General features: G+C 40.3%; 2 protein-coding genes across 34 annotated transcripts in view; one reads left to right on the forward strand and one right to left on the reverse strand.

Annotated features, from left to right (window-relative positions):
* Positions 1-15,015: 15,015 nt before the first annotated feature.
* On the reverse strand, positions 15,016-20,482 carry LOC147365626 (uncharacterized). The gene is made up of 2 exons (XM_086316876.1): positions 19,805-20,482; positions 15,016-15,731 (listed from the first exon to the last, which is right to left on the reverse strand). Exon 1 carries the CDS (start codon positions 20,480-20,482, stop codon positions 19,937-19,939), a length of 546 nt encoding a protein of 181 aa, XP_086173002.1. The 3' UTR covers positions 15,016-15,731; positions 19,805-19,936.
* SENP6 (SUMO specific peptidase 6) overlaps positions 20,251-20,973 on the forward strand; it is a 132,770-nt gene continuing 132,047 nt past the window's right edge. For 19 of the 33 annotated variants that reach the window (XR_015132607.1, XM_086316856.1, XM_086316834.1 and 16 more), the window contains exon 1: positions 20,251-20,971. Coding sequence is in view for 6 of the 33 variants with exons in the window: in XM_086316834.1 (XP_086172960.1) it covers positions 20,920-20,971 (52 nt within the window). In the remaining 27 variants the exon portion in view is untranslated. The remainder of the gene's footprint in view (positions 20,972-20,973) is intronic. The other 14 variants (XR_015132603.1, XR_015132605.1, XR_015132604.1 and 11 more) reach the window with 4 other exon arrangements.

The raw sequence follows: 20,973 nt of genomic DNA on the forward strand, positions 1-20,973 counted from the left end.
GAATTCTATTTCTAGCAAAATTTGGGAGTAACATTGTGGAAAATATGTTAGAAACTAAACAACTCTGAGACTCAGTATGCTGTTGTGTTGCTGTTTTAGTTAGTAAGTTGTGTTTGATTCTTTGCGGCCCCTTGGACTGTAGTCCACCAGCCTTCTCACCCCAGTATATGCTCATTGTAACACATCAGCAAGCCAAGTGACACTCCCACAGGCACCATGACAGTTCCAAGGCTGACCATCAAAGCTCACAAAGTGGGTGATGGCCCAGTCCTGGAAATATCCACTCTTCTCCAAAATAGTTGGAATAATCTTCCCACTCATTAGTCTGTGAAAGTATCCAGCCCACAAAAGCTGACCACACTACATTTCTAGGTGGTATTTGCCCTCTAAGTCAGCCTGCTGTCTCCTCTGTGTAGTGTGTTTCTCCCAAGGCTGCTCTTACCTTTTAAGACAGCCCACCCTCTGTGGAGTGTGTTTCTCTCTAAATAAATCCACTTCTTACCTAAAAACAAAAAACTAAGCAACCAAAACCACTTTTAAACTCTAAATTTGGGCTTCCCTGGTAGCTTAGACAGTAAAGAATCTGCCTGCAATGCAGGAGACTGGAGTTTGATCCCTGGGTCAGGAAGATGCCCTGGAGAAGGGAAGGCCTACCTACTCTAGTATTCTTGCCTGAAGAATTCCAGGGACAGAGGAGCATGGTGAGATACAGTCCATTGGGTGGCAGGCTACGGTCCATGGGGTCACAGAGTTGGACATGACTGAGCAACTAAATTAAATACATAAATTATAAAAGAAAGGAAGTATAGTCCTAGTATCCCACATAAATAAATTTAAACAATAGAAATTCACCTAACAAATATTATTATTAAATTATTAAAATAATATTAAAATATTATTATTAAAAAATAGGAGGATTAAAAAGAGAGAAAATGTCTGTGTGGCGGTGCATCTGGATAAGGGTGCTAATTGTCACCTTATCCAGTTGCAAGTCATTAGAAAATATCAACTTAAATATTAGTAAAAGGCTTATGTGTGTTTCTTAGATAAATGGAGGCAAATATCAGAAAAAAGAGCTGGAAGATTTGCAAGTATTTGCCTCTGGGGAGGGAAATTCTGAATGGAACCAGTGAAACAGTGGATAACTACTTTTCTTTTGCCTTATAGAACTATTTGATACTTTAAAACTACCACATACATCTATCTGTAACTTAGGGTTTTTTTTAATGATGCTATTTTTATTTATTTACCGAACACAATTTTAAGTTCAATTCAACTTTAAATTCAGCACTAAGTTAGACACCATTTTTTTTTCTGTTCACCCACAGTAAAACAAATTTATTAGACTGTATACATAGATATTCTGAAAATAAAAGTTTGCACCTTATAAAATATGGTAACAAATGGGAAATTTTATCTTTAGAAACTGAACTGTGTTGTTTATAACAATATCTAAAATGTAATTTTACTATACAGCAGATGTTGTTTTTCGTTAAGTCACTCAGTCATGTCTTTGTAACCCCATGGACTGTAGCCTGCCAGGCTCTTCTATCCATGGAATTCTCCAGGCAAGAATACTGGAGTGGGTTGCCATTTCCTGTTTCAAGGCATCTTTCCAACCCAGGGATTAACTCGGGTCTCCTTTATTGTAGGCAGATTCTTTACCACCAAGCCACTGTTTTTATAATGGATAATTTCTGAAAATGCTATTACAAAACAAGCAAAAGTGGGTGCTATCCTAGTTTTTCATATAGATATTTAGGAAATATGAATTGAGTTGACCCCCAAAGAGGTCAAACTTCAGAGTTTAAAAAAAAAAAAAAAACTCCTTCTTGCTTTTCCCATAAGCAGCCTGCTGCTGCTGCTGCTAAGTCGCTTCAGTCGTGTCCGACTCTGTGCGACCCCATGGACTGCAGCCCACCAGGCTTTTCCGTGACCTCTAAAACTGGTACACTATTCACTTGACCCAGAAAACTCCACAAAATCATGCAAATCAAGAGGTTCAAATATTCATGTTCACTTTAAAAGCACTCGTGAAGCTGCCCAGGCGATAAAGGGTATGCATATCTGAAAAGCCACCAAGTATCTGAAGGCTGTCGCTTTAAAGAAGCAATGTGTGCCATTCCGTTATTACAGTGGAGTTGGTAGGTGTGCACAGGCCAAACAGTGGGGCTGGATGAAGGGTCGGTGGCCCAAAAAGAGCGCTGAGTTTTTACTGCACATACTCAAAAACGCAGAAAGTGGTGCTGAACTTAAGGGCTTAGATACTTTGGCCACCTGATGCGAAGAGCTGACTCACTGGAAAAGACTCTGATGCTGGGAAAGATTGAGGGCAGGAGGGGAAGGGGATGACAGAGAATGAGTTGGTTGGATGGCATCACCGACTCAATGGACATGAGTTTGGGTGGACTCCGGGAGTTGGTGACGGACAGGGAGGCCTGGCGTGCTGCAGTTCATGGTGTCGCAAAGAGTCGGACACGACTGAGCGACTGAACTGAACTGAACTGAAGGGCTTAGATGTAGATTCTCTGGTCATTGAGCAGATCCAGGTGAACAAAGCCCCGAAGATGTGGCACAGGACTTACAGAGCTCATGGTTGGATCAACCCGTATAAGAGCTCTCCCTGCCGCATTGAGACAATCCTTACTGAAAAAGAATGGATTGTTCCTAAACCAGAAGAGGAGGTTGCACAGAAGAAAAAGATATCCCAGAAGAAACTGAAGAAACGAAAACTTACAGCCTGGGAATAAATGCCACCAAAAAAAAAAAATGCAAAATAAAAGTAAAAAAAAAAAAATGCTCCTTCTTAAATGATAATTCACTAAAAGAAACACATATACACACACAAATATTAATTGCCTCTTTAATAATACATCAAGTTACAGAGTTTTGAGATTTATTTTTCATTTATTTAAAAAAAATCTTATTGGATATAGTTGATTTACAATGTTGTATTAATTTCTGCTGTACAGCAAAGTGAATCAGTTATACACATATTCACACTTTTTTATTAATAGATTCTTTTCCCATATAAGGCCATTACAGAGTACTGAGTAGAGTTCCTTGTGCTATACAATGGCACCCCACTCCAGTACTCTTGCCTAGAAAATCCATGGACGGAGGAGCCTGGTAGGCTGCAGTCCATGGGGTCGCTAAGAGTCAGACATGACTGAGCGACTTCACTTTCACTTTTTACTTTCATACATTGGAGAAGGAAATGGCAACCCACTCCAGTATTCTTGCCTGGAGAATCCCAGGGACAGAGGAGCATAATGGGCTGCCGTCTATGGGGTTGCACAGAGTCGGACACGACTGAAGCGACTTAGCAGCAGCAGCAGCAGCAGTGTCAGTCCCAATCTCCCAATTTCTCTCTTGCTCCCACCATAGATTCTAATAGTCAGGAATAATCACACATTTTGCTCATCTTACTGAGTGTAACAGATTCTTTTATTTACTTTGATGTATTAAAAAACAGTTTGTGTCAAGTAACAAAGGAAAAAAGGATGGGAGGGAAGGAGGAAGGGAGCGAGGAAAGAAAGGAAAATGTTTCCGGGAGTACAAATTTTTGAGTGTAGGTCAGGTCATTGCAAAGCAGGTTAGAGAAGAAAGTCTCTGTGCTACAGCAGCCCAGCTATTGTTCCTGACCCACCCAACAATCAAGCCTGGTAAATGGAGCTCAAGGAGAAACACTAGCCAAGAAGAACCCAAAGTACACTCTTGCCCATTTGCCACACTCAAACAACAGAATAAAGTTGCATAAACTTTACGCAAGGAAAGCGGCAAGTACTGAAGTTGCACTTATCGCCAGAACTTTGGAGTCATCAGGAGTCCTGTTTATTTACAAATCTAACAACTCAATCTATTACTCTCTTAAAAATCAAATTGAAACCTTAGACTCTCCTTCCTCTTCCCCTTCTTCCCCTTCCTATTCACTTCCTTTCCTGTTCCATTCTCTTCTCAGTTCTTCCCATTTTCCTCCCTTCCCTTCTTTGCACAGAGAGATGAGGAGGCGAAGGAGACGTGCAGGGGTCCATCAGCTGCCAGCGCCCAAGGAGATGGAGTGTAAGCAGGGATGCCATGCTTACATGCCATGAGGAGGCTCTCAGTGGTAGCAGAGGAGCGGGGCCTGGACATGGGGGCGAAGGAGACGGTGACATTGGAGAGTGATACAATGAGAAAATAAACTGATTGAGACAGTCAGCAATTACACTGAAAAGAATTGAAAAATGAAACCTGTATTTCTCACTGTAGGAGAGATACTCATATATAGAGGGAAAGGTAGAAGACCAGAAGCAACCTTGCTGTGCTGAACTGGAAGTACCAGCAAAAGGGCATGTTTTTCAGTTTTCTTCACTGGAGCTGTGTGCAGACTATTCCGTCCTCAGTGAGCAGTGACCTGCTTCACAGTATGGCAGTGCCTGTAGAGATCTCAGTTACAGTAGAAAAGGGGTAAAATATAACTTACTTAAAGATCACTGGCCAAAATCAGGCTAAAAGAATACCATAAGTAAAAATTTTAAAAAGGACAAAAGTAAACAAAGTGATAAAACGTCATATTTATTTACAGGAAAACTGTCCAGAGAATATAAAAGTCATTGCAAATACCATTTACTTCAGTGTATATGTAATTCAGGACTTCCCTGGTGGTTCAGCAGTAAAGAAGCTGCCTGCAATGCAGGAGATGAGGGTTTGATCCCTGAGTCGGGAAGATCCCCCGGAGAAGGAAATGGCAATCCACTCCAGCGTTCTTGCCTGGGAAATCCTATGGATAGAGGAGGCTGGGAGGCTACAGTATTTGGGGTGGCAAGAGTTGGACACGACTTAAGAGACTAAACCACCACCACTGTAAGTAATTCATATGCAATTTCTGTGTACACGCAATACATCATAAAATGTGCTTTGGTATACATGTCATGCTGCCAAATACAATAGAAAAAAGTCTGCACACTGAGTGAAAGAAAAAACTTCCAGTGGGAGTTGAAAACAACATTCTAGCTGGCAGCAAAACTGCACAGCTGGTGTCATTTGGGGAATAAAAGGGAAAAATATTTTGAAAGCCTAGTGATCCCTTTAGATTTTCAAAAAAAGCTCCACTTTCTTCAAAACATCTTTTTTGTGAATTTGAAACCTCATGTTTTGCATTTTCCCCATAGATTTAATAATTCCAGTCGATATTCTAATGGGGTAGTTATATCAGAACTTGAAAAAAAATACAATGTTGAAAATCATATATTAGGTGAGAATAGAAAGTAATGACAGGGAAAAATAGCCTTACCAATAATTCAAATATATTGCAGAATAACAATATTCTTAAAGGTATAGTGGTAACATAAAGGTATAATGGTAACATTGGAATAAAAGTTTATTCTCCAATAAAAAGTATTGGAGAGTACAGAAATAGATCTTGTTATTGGATTTAAAATAAGATAAAGGAGGAACTGGCTTTCCCAATGGCTCAAGTGGTAAAGAATCCACCTGCAATGCAGGAGACACAAGAGATGCAGGTTTGATCCCTGGGTGGGGAGGATGCCCTGGAGGAGGAAATGGCAACCCACTCCAGTACTCTTGCCTGAAAAATCCCATAGAGGAGCCTGAGGGCGCTGCAGTCCATGGGGTCACAAAAGAGTTGGACACGACCGAGCACATATGCATGCACAACAATCAAAATGAAGAGTTACTTAGGTTACTAGTCAGAGGACTGCTAGAAAGAGCAACCCTGAGACCTTTGGTTTCTGATCACTCACTTGTGATGGCTCGTACTAAGCAGACTGCTCGGAAGTCCACCGGTGGCAAGGCGCCGCGCAAGCAGCTGGCCACTAAGGCGGCCCGCAAGAAATAATTATTAAAAAAAAAAAAAAAAAAAAGAAAGAGCAACCCTAACTGGTATTTGGGGAAAATGACAGCCTATTTAGGTCAGGCAGGTCTACTTCTTTGAATATAAATAACCATTCATAACATTTTCTAAAATCAAAGTGGTTGCCATAATCCCACAAATAATGGGATTCTCTTACTGTCTTGTATATGTGACAAGATAAAAGTTATTAACATAGGGGATGCATAGCTCCTTTCCCTCCAACTGCTTCCACAAAGCTCTCTAGGGCTGCCTACTGAAGCTTCTTCTTGCTTTAGGAGTGGAAAAGAAAGGCATAGAAAGAACGGCTGTTCTCAGGGGACTGCATGTCTCTCAGAGCATATGGCCTGGTGCTCAGAAGCTGGGGCAGTCTAGAGTCTGAGAACAGTCTTGAAGGTTAGGGTAGTGAGAGATCCCTAGGAATTTCAGAGTATTGGTGACAAGAGTGGACAGGGAATTTTATTAAGAGATCCCATGATTTAAGCAATTGGATTCCTTTAAACTTCCAAGAGAGAGATGACTCAAGATTGAAATTTCTTTTAGAGCTGCACGTTAAATATAACCACTCCCACGCTGAACCATGAGAGTCTCCTTTTGCTTTATTATCCTTGTGTTAAACTCTGAATTAGTGAAGGAGTGTCAGTGATTTTTTTTTAAGTATGCATAAAGAAAATAAAAAACAGAATTGAAAAGCAAAACTGGATTTTCAAATAGAACTTATACAAAGAAAAGAGAAACTCTGCACACCGTAGATAAGAGGACTGGAGCTGAAAAGGGCTGATTTATCTTGACCTACCAGAGCTGGAAGGAAGAATCTAAGTATCAAACTCCCCTTACTCTGCTTTTCACACTTACCAAACATTTTTGATATCTTGGTTACTTTGGTACCAGCAAATGGATGCCAGATAAGATACAAGTAATCCAGCCAGTGGAAACATTGATCTTTAAAAAAAGTTAATAAAGTGATCTTCTAGGATACACAAACACACTGACCTATTATATGTTTGACTAGAGTAAACCAGATACTTGAACGCTGTGATTATTAAAGTTCCAGAACTCTGAAGAACAGAGACCATATCCTGGCCAGCAATAATTTACCAGAATTTAATGCCAGTCAGTGTGGGCTAAACATCACTACAGATATGAAAACAAAGTATATAACAAAGGACAAAAAAATCTCTGATGCAATTATGATCATTAAGAAACTATACCTAGAGTACTGATTTAAAATTCATAGAAGTGCTGTGGAATATTAGTCAGTAATAACAACTCATTCCATTAACTTGTTAACTAATAGTAAGGCTATTTCTTCAAAGAAATTTCACATGTTGGCTGAGGTAATGCTGGTGTCTGCTAACCAAAGCACATTCTTCATGCATTGAAAGCTGATCATCTATTGGTCTACTCAGCCATGAATATTTGAAAGAATAATCACAATAATATTGATCACATTAATCACATTAGTAATAAAGGCCACATCAGTATTAGTATTATTAACAATAATCTCAACAGCCTTGAGTCTGAAGAATATTTGGTGTTTGTTTACACATATATGTATAGTCTAAATCCTCCTGTCACGTGACACATTACAGAATGGACTCAGTCACATAAAGGCTCTAACTTGCAGCCACCTAAATGGGTTTGTTTTCCAAAATACCTAAAGACCCTGCTAAAGACTACTAAGTCATCTCCCATAGTCTGGCATGGATATAGGGACGTTCACCAGGGATTCCAGCATTTTTGTGTATTTTGAAGTTCATGGGTAACATACATTAAGTAAGAAGTATGGCTGAATATTTTTCAAAACAAAGATTAAATTATATACATACAATAAGAATATGTAAATAGCAATACACACACAAGAAGGCATGCAGGCAGGGTGGTTAGTATTCGAAATCAGCACAGGATTACATCATGCTTTTGGATTCTTCTGAGTTTGTTTCACAGACATGCCACATATTTAAAACGATTTTGTGGCGAGGAGTTTAATTTTGATGACTAATGGTTAAAATAACATAACAAAAATGTTAGAAATATCTGGAAAATATAGACTGGTTGTTTTGCACACACTGAGGAGCAGAGGAAACCTGATCTCAGCAGGTGCATGTTAAATGTTAACATCTCACCTCCATTAACAGCAGTATTACCTAAAATAAAGTGTGCATTCAGAATCTTGTGGTGTTTTGATGTTAGAATATTTGGTTCATCATCAGATGAACAATTATTAAGTACCTTCCATGTTCAAATTACTATACTATAGGAGACATAAAGAAATCTATAAAAACACTTCCTGTTTTTAACTAAATTTAGTTGCTTCCAAACTGTAGCTATTTGATGTTCAGTTCAGTTCAGTTGCTCAGTCATGTCCGACTCTGCGACCCCATGAACCGCAGCACGCCAGGCCTCCCTGTCCATCACCAACTCCCAGAGTTCACCCAAACTCACGTCCATTGAGTCGGTGATGCCATCCAGCCATCTCATCCTCTGTTGTCCCCTTCTCCTCTTGCCCCCAATCCCTCCCAGCATCAGGGTCTTTTCCAATGAGTCAACTCTTTGCATGAGGTGGCCAAAGGATTGGAGTTTCAGCTTCAGCTTCAGCTTCAGTCCTTCCAAAGAACCCTGAGGACTGATCTCCTTTAGGATGGACTGGTTGGATCTCCTTGCAGTCCAAAGTTAGTTGATCATATCTCCTGTTTTTATATCCTTTCAGAATAAAAGCCCAATTTTTATATACAATATAATGTCATCATTTTAGCATTAACTGTGTTTTTGTCAATATTTGGTGACATTAAAAAATGTTAAAGATAAGCATTCTTGGAGAGTTTAATATTGTCAGATTGAGATATGAGAGGTTTTTTTTTTTAAAAAAAATAGAGGCAAGAGTATAATTTTGAAAGTGGAGAATTGATGGTGGTTGTACTTGTTAAATGGAGAAGGAAATGGCAACCCACTCCAGTGTTCTTGCCTGGAGAATCCCAGGGACAGGGGAGCCTGGTGGGCTGCCCTCTGTGGGGTCGCACAGAGTCGGACACAACTGAAGCGACTTAGCAGCAGTAGCAGCAGCAGTACTTGTTGAAGAAGGAAAGGCAATGTGCATGAATCATTACAAGTCAACTACTACAGACTGACAACTGAAATAAGCAAACATCCAGGGGTACTGGCTCATTAACATTATTGTAACGTGTAGTAAATCAATTTACGAGGCAAGAACTACAAAAGTGTCTAGAGAACTTTTCAGATGACTATAACACCATCAATTCAAAATAACTTTTTACTAGGTAACATAAAGGAAAGATACAAAACTCAAAAAGTAGAAAAGGATATATGGTAAAAGGTGAATCTCCCTTCTATCTCAGCTCTCTTCTCAGAAGAAAAGGACTGCTACCAGTTGCTTGCAGCTAAAACCACCTTTTGTATGACCTTAATTTTTCTCTTTCCATCCTTCTTGGTTGTCTCCAGCCTTAAGCCATGCACACTTTCTCTACATGGTGTATAAAGAGGACAATATTACAGAGTTCACACTCTGAAACGGACTAACATAATCAGTGTGAAACTGCTAGTTAGCCAACTTGTCAAGATGATGTTAACTTCATGATGATAGAGAACTTCACCCCTTTGTCAAGGTGTATTTCAGAACTGCTGCTGCTGCTAAGTCACTTCAGTCGTGTTCCACTCAGTGCAACCCCATAGACGGCAGCCCACCAGGCTCCCCTGTCCCTGGGATTCTCCAGGCAAGAACACTGGAGTGGGTTGCCATTTCCTTCTCCAATGCATGATAGTGGAAAGTGAAAGTGAAGTCGCTCAGTCATGTCCGACCCTCAGCGACCCCATGGACTACAGCCTTCCAGGCTCCTCCATCCATGGGATTTTCCAGGCAAGAGTGGGTTTATCTGAAGTAATCACTATGCCAGAGTGGGTGGAATTAGCCTGATTGGGTTATACAAACCAAGCACGCCCAAAGCCTTGTTGAGGCACCCTCAGGGTCTAGGATCCTAAATCTATTTGTGACATTGACAAAGACATTGAAGAAGACACAACTTCTTTGATTTTAAATTCAGAAAAGCAAAGCAAAATACATGACCGGCCTAAAATTGTGAGGATAAAGTGAGTATATTTATTTATGCAGGCTTAGGCAAAGTTCTTCTATAAACTTAATAGAAAATCATTTAATTGATAAAATTATTTCATATTACAATCTAGTGTTTTAAGTCTGTTATTGCTGCTGCTGCTGCTAAGTCACTTCAGTCGTGTCTGACTCTGTGTGACCCCATAGACGGCAGCCCGCCAGGCGACCCCTGGGATTCTCCAGGCAAGAACACTGGAGTGGGTTGCCATTTCCTTCTCCAATGCATGAAAGTGAAAAGTGAAAGTGAAGTCGCTCAGTCGTGTCCGACCCTCAGTGACCCCATGGACTGCAGCCTTCCAGGCTCCTCCATCCATGGGATTTTTCAGGCAGGAGTACTGGAGTGGGGTGCCATTGCCTTCTCCTAAGTCTGTTATTAGGTTAGAGAAATTTCCTAATGATTAAAACAGGTATTCAGAAGAATACTAGGTTTTGTAGTGTATGACCACAAAGCCACTTAGGTTGGAAGATTGATGACTTAAAGATTTTACATTTTACTATTAAAACAGGAAAAAGAAAGAACGAACTGTGAAGATTAAACAAAATATAATGATACAAATGAATGGAAGGGGTTACCTGATGCTTAATTCTGTCACTAAGAAGAGGCCAAGTTAATGCTCAAGGCCTGACCTTATTTCCATATGAGAAAAAAATGTTCACATCACAGGGTACCACTGAAATTCCAGTCCAGGTAGCTTGGCTACAACTTACTGAAACTTTAATAAGCCCAGGCTCCAAAAACAAAAAGACTGCAATTATAACATAATTCAGCAAATGTTTATTGAATATCTATTAAATGTTATATCTAGTTTTACATTGGGTTTGATTTTTCTGCCATTGTGAGGGAAGGTAGAGATTCCTAGATTATTTAAATGTGTCAACTATATCAATAATACTAGAGTAATTGTTTTCGTCAGGTAGCAGATTGAACTGTGGGCCAGTATTTTTTTTCTCTCATTATTACTGAGAGATTTTACTGTAGAAGATTTTACATTATTATAGCAATTTAAAAAATTCCTTTTGAACTCTATGGACTGTAGCTCTCCGGGCCCCTCTCTCCATGGAATTCTCCAGGCAAAAATACTGGATTGGGTAGCCATTCACTTCTCCAGGGATCCTCCTGACCCAGAGATTGAACCTGGGTCTCTTACATTGCAGGCAAATTCTTTACCATCTGAGTCACCAGGCAAGCCCCTTAGGGATAAGCCTACACATTTCTAGTTCATTTCTAAACCCACATATTTCAGACAGATTCTTAATCTATTGAAGACACCAAAGACAGACCTATCCACATGACTTGAAAGAATTAGATCAGGTACTTATATTTTTCTCAAGTTGGCTGATTTAGTGACAACAGCAGGTATGAAGGAAATGGCACAATTCCCTGTCCCCCTATTCCTTTATGCCTGGCCTCAGGGCAGACTGCACTCACAGTCCACAGCGCCTTCCCAGGGTAGAGAGAAGTGTCTAATGCCTTGGTGTTAATGGCTTCTTCAGGACCATGGCTTGTCCATAAGTCATCCACAAAGCCTGACTGGGGAAAGGGGCTAGAGAGGCAAGGTGGGGGTCTCAGTACTGGTGTTTGTAGCCACAGTTCAGATTTTACATTGTACACCCTAGCCTGTTTCTGTTGATCAGAAGCAGGAACTCATCCTACTCTGCCAAGTTCGTTACATAAGTGGCTGGGGCCTTCACATAGTGAACATTCATTCACAGAACCAAACCAAAATTTCAGTAGTATATAGAAAATAGAATACTTTCATGGACATGGGAGTGATGACAAGCATATAATGTTCTCTGATTCACTGTATAATGCATTCCATTCCAAACTAAATAATGACTTTTTCTCAAAAGGAGATAATGATAAACATTCTTTAAGTAATTCCTGGTTAAAGGCCTGACATATCTTCCCTCTTTATCTAACCTCTAATCTTTATCATAATTTCATAAGAATATAATCTCCAATTTGTCACATTATGGATAAAGGCTGGTATCTATTCTTAATAATATTATACTCCTTGTTTTTCTAATAATTAAAACTGAGGTCATAGTATATGTCTGTATTATAAGCTTAATAGTCACCATATAAGTTCTACATTTTTAATAATTCAAGCTTTTCTTCAAGTTCATAATAATAAAGAAATAGAAAACAGAGGAATCAACTGCAGTTGTCCAAATTCAATTCTGACTTATATACAGTTTTACAACTTATAAGATCATAGAACTTTTTTATTTTCACATCTAAAATTTTAAGTCCTCAAAGATGAAGACTGACAGATGAAGAAAAATATACCAACTGGGCAAGTGCACAATGACCATATTTTTGTTTCAAGAAAACATATATATTTATGAAAACAGTAAGCTAATACTGTTAAACTTTTGAGTTTTGAGGTAAATGTCTTAAAAATATAGTTTTATTTATCTGTTGTGCTCAGTCGCTCAGTCATGGCCGACTTTTTGCGACCCCATGGACTATAGCCTGCCAGGCTCCTCTGTCCGTGGAATTTCCCGGGTAAGAATACTGCAGTGGGTTGCCATTTCCTTCTCTTTTGTTAGCTTAAAATTATTTGAAAATACTGAAAAATACTAGTTACCTACAATCCAAAAACTACTTAAATTTCCATTAAAAAGAAGACAAAGTCCTCTATATCAACCTTCTAATCTCTTTCATTGGAAATAGCCTACACTACCCAGATTAGCTATATAGACTTATAAATTTATCTTTAAAAATGACATTGAACTAGTCTGTAATTTGGTTTTTCTTATCAATCATGGATGCTTTCCTGAAAAGTACAAATAGATCTACTTCACTGGTAAACAGCTGCAAAGCATTTCATTATGTGGATACTCCATAACATTTTGATCATTTATCTATCCTTGTAATACATTAGTATTTTTGGTAGCTAGTTTATTATGTCTGTGATTACTGAAAACACTGTAGTCCCTTTACACTGGGGTGGGGGAAAAAGTTTTGTAAACTTAGAGGTCACCAAAGCATCTTCTTGAAAAACACAACTTTATAAAATGGCCTACATTTACATCATGTTCTTGAGGAATAAAAGAATCAGAGAACAGAAAGGAATGAGGAACATACACACACGTGGATGGAGAAAGAGAAATTATCTTATGTGTTTATATTTATAATGAGACAATATTAAGAAAAATGGATGAGAAAGTTAGCTATAAAATGAGGCTTTTAACCTCACAAGGTGAAGATTTTTAAAGTCTAAAACTCCTGAGTGCAAGTTACCTTTACTTGTTTTGTGTTTTGAAGATTAAATGTGTTGGCTTGCAGAAGAGAGGAAGCAGTTCAAACTGAAAAGTGAAAGTAATGAAAGTTGCAAAACCCTAATCAGCTTGAGTTGGGAGTCAGCATTATAGAACAGCGCTCTCAGAAAATTATGCTGCAAGCCATTACTTCATTCTTTTGCTGCTATTAACTGGAAGCAAGGACTCAGGAATCAAGAGCCTAAAAGAAGAAAGCCATCAGCAGAGTTCAATAAACAGGAAAAATACAATGATGATCTAGGAAATACATTTCTTCACCATTTTTAGCACATTATTTCATGTTTAAAAGCTGGTTTCTAGGCCCACTGATTATATCTACCTCTGGGATCATTATCTAGGAAAATGATCGGAGAGTGCGAACCTTCGAGGCCAGATGGATGTGGGCTCAAATCTCAGTTCTATCCTCTTCTAGGTAGGGGGGAAAAACAAAAAAAACCTTGGAAAAGTTATTTAGCCTATCGGGTCTCAGTTTCTCCTCATCAAATAAAAATAACAGTAGATGTTCAGTAAATGTTGGTTATGAGATCTTGATAATATACCTAGTAAATCATACACGGAACACACATACAGTGTGTGTGTGTATAATATATATCCATATACATAGTACTCCATGTACACACACACAGTGAAATTTTGGCATTTGCAACAACATAGATGGGCTCAGATGGGATTATGCTTAATGAGATAAGCCATACAGTAAAAGACAAATATTGTATTACTTAAAGTGGAATCTAAAAAATACATGAATGAATATTACAAAATAGAAATAGAATCACAGATACAGAGAACAAGCTAGTGTTTACCAGTAGGGAGAGGAAAGGCGGAGGGGCAAGGTAAGGGTGGGGAATCAAGAGGTTAAAACCTCCTATGTGTAAGTAAATAAGCTATAGGAATATATTGTATAGCACAGGTCATATAGCCAATGTTTTATAATAACTTTAAACAGTATAATGTACAAAAATTTTGAATCATTATGTTGTAAACTAATATAAATCAACTACACCTCATTTTAAAAAATTAAATAAAAAATATATACATAGAATTCCAAATTAAAAACTACCTATTATCCCCAAGATATAGTGGGGAGGGGCTTCCCCAGTGGCTCAGTGGTAAAGAATCTGCCTGCAATGCAGGAAACGTGCAAAAGATGCAGGTTTGATCCCTAGGTCAGGAAGATTTCCTGGAGAAGGAAATGGCAACCCACTCCAGTACTCTTACCTGGGAAATCCCATGGACAGAGGAGCCTGGCAGGCTATGGTCCATGGGGTCACAAAGAGTGGGACACGACTGAACATCACACATGCAGGCATAAATGCATATATAATAGAGACAAATGGAATAGAACTTTTAAACCCTTGATACATTTTTTGTCAAATGGCTTTCCAGAAAGTTTACTCTTCTTTAAATTAATAGCATCAGTGAATGAGAATGTTCAGCTCACAGTAGCTTCACCAACTTTAAATATACTTAAAAATTTTTGCTAATTTCCTAGTGGGAAAATGGTTATAAATGTGAACTTATAAAAAATAAATACTGGTGGCTGTGAAAAAAAAATAATATATTTCTTGTGGAGGAAGGGCCCATGCAGACAAAAGTGCCTAGGATCCAGGAAAGTAAGAAGTCAGCCCTGATCACCTGAAAACTAATATTTATATAAGTTTATATAAATTGTTGACATTGAAGGTATTAATCTAGAGTTATAATTGTTGACACTGAAGGTACGTGGTAGAAATTGACTATTATAAGAAATGTGTTATTTTGAGGATAAATTCATTTATAATTTTAAAAAATTTGTTTTTCACTTAATCAAAAGTTAAAATTTTTAAACATTAAAATTTTAGCAACTAAACTGCATGATAAAGTCCTAGGGAAAAGACTGGAACATGAAAGAGGGACAGAAAAGCATTGTCTAAAAGAACTGGAAGGAACATGAAGCATAGCAGGATTAAACAAGAGCAAAAATAATCAACAAGTTGAAAGTGAAGTGGAATATTATAAGGCAGAAATTACATTCAGTTCAGTTCAGTCGCTCAGTCGTGTCTGACTCTTTGCGACCCCATGGATCGCAGCACGCCAGGCCTCCCTGTCCATCACCAACTCCCGGAGTTCACTCAGACTCACGTCCATCAAGTCAGTGATGCCATCCAGCCATCTCATCCTCTGTCATCCCTTTCTCCTCCTGCCCCCAATCCCTCCCAGCATCAGAGTCTTTTCCAATGAGTCAACTCTTCGCATGAGGTGGCCAAAGTACTGGAGTTTCAGCTTGAGCATCATTCCTTCCAAAGAAATCACAGGGCTGATCTCCTTCAGAATGTACTGGTTGGATCTCCTTGCAGTCCAAGGGACTCTCAAGAGTCTTCTCCAACACCACAGTTCAAAGCATCAATTCTTCAGCACTCAGCTTTCTTCACAGTCCAACTCACATCCGTACATGGCCACTGGAAAAACCATAGCCTTGACTAGACGGACCTTTGTTGGCAAAGTAAATTACATTAGATAAACATATAACAAAAACATATACAAGATTCTCATGTATTAAAAACGTTCAAGGTTCATTTCCTTTTATTATTTTTCAAAATTTTTTGGCCACACTGTGCATCTGACACAAATGTACTTTGCCCTTCAAAAACCATCAACCAGACATAATTTGCAGAATCTCTAATTGTCTTTTGAAACTTGTATTTAGTCATGAACTAACCATATGCTTCTAAGTGTAGTGTTTAAAAGAATAAGATTTATAGGTGCATTTTCAAGGAAATATATGTATTAAAAGTGGGTTGCAGGACTACCCTGGCAGTCCAGTGGTTAAGATTCTGCACTTCTAGTTAAGGGGTCATGGTTTCAATCCCTAGTCAGGGAACTAAGATCCTACTTGCTGTGTGGCCTGGTAAACAAACAAAAAACCTGAAAATCCCAGGCTCTACCCTGACCTACTGTATCAAAATCTGCATTAAGACATTTTAAAAAATAAAATTGGGTCACTATTCTATTAATAACTATTAAGGTCCACCAGCATAATGTAAGAGTCAGTTTATTCAAGTATAGTTTTACAAACAGCATTTTAAATCTGGCTAAAATAGAGGAAACACCAGCTGTGATACAAAGAATTTATAGCCATAGACAGAGAGGAAGCTGTGTTACTATGTATCTATATGTATATGTATTACCAATACCACACTTCCTTTTGTCAATTCCTAGGTCAAGTCTTTTCAGCAAAATCTTCAAAGCCAAACCCTGGGTTCATACCTGGACTATTGATCCCTTTTAGGGTATCTTTCCTAAATTTCTACCACAATGTAACTTTGGGCAAAGATATTTTCTGGACCTCTGAAAGGATTATGTTAGTCTTTAAGGAGTCTGGGTTCTAGAACTCTGAAGTTTCCTTGGCAATGATTATTTTAAATATACTGTATCCACTTGTTTATATATACTTGTATTCATCTGAATGTAGAAATGTATTAACCTACTGGTGTAAGACTCTGTAGACACAGATAAAAGGTAAAACATGTTTAAAGGCCCTGAAGTACAAAAGAAGTATTTGAGGAACTGAAGCCAAGTACAAAGCGGTTGGAGCAAAATTAAGAAGTAAAAATGATGCAAGATGAGGTCAGTAAAGTAGGAAGGGAGGGTCTGGTAGATCAATTAAAGGTTTAGGATTTTATCCTAAGAGCAGTGGGAAACCTTTGAATGGTTTTAAACTGAAAGTGCTTTGATCTGATTCATATTAAAGAAAAAAAAAGATTACTGTGGCTTTTGTGTGAGAAATGGATTAGAGGAGGGGCAGAGAGAACAAGGAATGATCTGTTTGAAGTGCTTATTACTGCAGTGTGGCTGAGAGGTGATAGATCCTAGGACTAGGGTGGGGCCACTGGGATGGGAAAAAGTACCATAGATTGAAGATGTATTTAATTAAAAAAAAAGAGTCAAGAATGATTTCTAGGTTTCTGGTTTGTGAAGCTGAGTGAATGGCAACACTATTAATGAACAGACAATCCCAGGAGAGCAGTAGCTTTGGGTAGGGTCTCCCATTCTTCCATCCTTCCAACGAATCCTGTGAACTCTTTCAGTTCTGTTTTCTTCTGAATTCTACCTGCACAGGATTGTAGCCTCGAAAATGCTGGTCCACTGGTCATTACCACTGATTATTCTTTCTTCAAGGGCTCAGACTGCACATAAACTGAAGGCATTCATGATATGGAGACCCCTGAATACATGATTTTGAAACAGTTTCGGTAGGCCTCACTGCCTGCAAAACTCTCAACCGTATGGTGTGGTCAAAACATCCCAAAGATTGTAAATCGTAGAATCAGCACATTCTGCTGCAAAGAAGACAAATTCTAGTGGATTAAGGAGAGTGGGAATGTTGAGAAGGCATTAGGGTGTGTTTAGGGATTGTGATGAGATTGCAAATGGTCACAGTGGTTGTGATTGGAGACAGTGATTTTTGAATTACTGTCTCCAGCCACATTACAGGGAGTTTGGAAGATAGGTAGGTCCAGGGTTTAACCTTGAGAGCAGGTGACCAGAGTGAGTAAAAAGAGATTGGCAAAGCTATGGATTAGAGTTAGCATTTTAGGCAGCAGTACCCTGTTTTTATTTTCCTTTTTTTCTATATTTTCTTTAATGGAATATTTAGAAAAAATGAAGTAGATTAATATATCCATTGTAATTACTCATTCACTCAAATCTGAAATAGTCTAATTTTTCTTTATCTTATGTACCAGAATTAAACTGTTTAATACAGAAACTAACAAGTTCGTTGACATCTGAATGGAATTTGCTAAATTTAAACAATAAAGACACGTTAGGCCTTTTAATAAAAACTGAATGGCTAACTCAGAGAATTGGTTTTGTAATTAGTCATATTTCTAATATCCAAAGCCATCCTCAGTAATATCTCTGAGCTTCAAATTGTACATATAAAAGAGTTAATAATTAAATATTTGTAAATATTTGAAGTATATATTTGCATACATACTAAATACATCTAAGTTTCAGGGATATATCCTAAATCTGAAGTTTTCTAGGCCCCGAATCCTGGATAAAGGGATACATGATACCATCAATTCTTAGTTGATCATATTTATATGGAAGAACAGTGATTTCTGAAAATATCTTTAATTTTATACCTGAATATGGAAACTGATAACTTCACTTGTATTAGTAAATTGCAGACTCATAGAGTAAGAATAAATGAACTGGAAAGGAATCTAGAGACAGTTAATCTAGAGGGTTTCACATTGTGGGTCCCCTGCATCACCAGTGAACTTGTTAAAAATGCAAATCTAAGGCCCACTCCAGACCCAGTGAATCAGAAACTACAGCGGAGGGGCAGAGCAATGTTTTAACAAGCCTTTTCAGGTGATTTTGATGCATGCTGAAGTTTGAGACCCATTGGTTTAATCGGTATTTCTCTTTTAAAACTGGAATCAAGGAATACCAAAGAAATAAACTGAAATTCACACTACTTAAAAATAAAATAGTGGACTTTGAAAGATCCTAACTTAGATTGCTTAAAAGACATCTTTTCTGTAACTGCACCTTCTTACTCATTTCATGGGTGTTAGTTTTCCACAGCTGCTGTAATAAACTACCATTAATTTGGCAATTTAGAAATTTATTATCTTACAGTTTTGTAGGGGCAGAGGTCCAACATCTGTCTCATTGGGCTGAAATCCAGATGTCAGCTTTGCTCCCTGGAAGCTCTAGGGAAGAATTAGTTTCCTTGCCTTTTCCTGCTTTCAGAGGCCATACATATTCCTAGACTTCTGGCACCTTCTTCCATTTTCAACGCCATGTATGGATTTTAAACTCAAAAATTCTTTCCAAAAGTTCATTTTAGAATCTGTACAGATGAGTCCAGTCACCCACATGTGGCTATGATCTACCAGCCTGAGCAGGATACTGTCATTGGCACAGACTCTTTGCCATAGACCATCACAACTACCATTCAGTCTCCTCAAGCAACAAAAATAGCAAATGATAACATATTCATTATCTCACTCTTACTAAGTCAGGAAAGGTTATTAGTTCATCTTAGGAAAAGACTTTAAAAGAAGTTTTAAACAAAGTTTTTTTATTTATACCTTGGCCTTAGGGCAATTAAAATAGTTCATTCCTTAATTGACTCATAGTTTTCCTGTATCATTTTAGTTGCTGTTGAATTTTCATGGATATACAGCATACATTTGTGTGTGTGTGTGTGTGTGTGTTTTCCAGGGAAGACAGTGAGGGATTTAAGAAAAATGTTCGATTGTTAGACTACACACCAAATGGAGTCATGAGTTTCGTGGTGGGACTATGCCTAACTTCTTTCCTTTTCTGTATTTTCCAAATATTCATTAGTGAACATGACATTTCTTTAATTAAAAAAAAAAAAAGAAAAACGAACATGACACAGTCACCTGTAGTCACAAGGCCTGAGTGACTGTTAAGGCAGCGGGACGGCTTTTAAAGTTTCAGGTACACAAAAAGACACGATTTAAAAAAAAAATTTACACTGTCATCCAAAGGGTACTGTAGCAACTTCCCTGATGAATTACCTTGAAAACATTTTTTTAACAATGAAGAAGGCCACAAATCACTCTCCACACGTGTGATCGCACTACCTCACTCGACCTTTTCTCTCCAGTTGGCTATGGTCTAAGCCCGAAGGCCTCCTCAAAGGAATGAACTCAGAGTCCTTTCTCAGGCCACCGTGCTGCCACGGAGGCCGAATGCAGCGCCGGCCCGGCCCGCCAGCGACCCGGCCCCGGCGTGTGTGGGCCGAGCCGGCGCCGCGCTGGGCCCTCGCCACCGAGGGCCCGGCGGCCGGCGCCACGCGGCGGGGCTCTGCGCGGCGCCGCAGCCTCTCCGCCCGCGCGAGAGCCCGGGCTCCTGAGGGGGAGCCGCGCTGGGGGCGGCGGCGGCGGCGGCGGCGGCGGCGGCGGCGGCGGCGGCTGCGGCGGGGCGGGGGCGGGAGCCGGGCGGCAGCAGCAGCAGCGTCCGTGGGGGAGGAGCGGCGGCGGCGGCGGCGGCTGGAGCTGCTGTGGCGACGGACGCGAGGCGGTGGCAGCTGAGACCCACCCCTGTCCACATGGACAGTCGCAGAGGCCTCGGCTGATGCATTCGCGCCTGGGCGGGGTGGGCGGACGGCCGTAGCGGCGGCGGCGGCACAGGGAGCGGAGGGCCCCGGGGGGCGCCTGTGGGTCGCGGAGGCCTCGCCGCTCCGGCGCGGCCATTTTACGGCCCGGGACCGAGGGAAGCCTATTTGTGTGCTCGCCTTCTGCTCCCCTCTTCCTGCGGGCCCGCGGCTGGGGGAAGCTTCAGGGGCGGCCTAGGCGGGCGGTGGATGGGTAGTCGCGGGCCGAGAGGCACCGGGCCCGGGAAGCGCCGACGCCGCCGTCGCCGCTCGCGTTCGCCCGGCGGGGCCTGAGCCAGCCCAGGCTGCGGGCCTCGCCGCCCGCCCGCGGATAGGCCCCGGGAGCCGGCTGCTTTTGTGTAGGCCCGTCCGGACGAGGCAGCGTCGCCCGCCTCACGGCCGAGTCCTAGGCCCGCAACCCTGCGGCGGCTACCCTCTTGCGGCGCGGCCCCTCATCCTGGCGAACGCGGCGGCGGCGGCGGCGGCGGTGTGGGCCATGGATTAAGGCGGCGGCGGCGGCGGCGTGGGAGGAGGAAGATGGCGGCTGGCAAGAGCGACGGCAGCGCCGGGGAGATTACTTTTCTGGAAGGT

The sequence above is a fragment of the Bos grunniens genome, chromosome 9, assembly GCF_055505025.1.
Source record: "Bos grunniens cultivar Pamir isolate PY7600 chromosome 9, Bosgru_T2T1.0, whole genome shotgun sequence".
Lineage (NCBI taxonomy): Eukaryota > Metazoa > Chordata > Mammalia > Artiodactyla > Bovidae > Bos > Bos grunniens.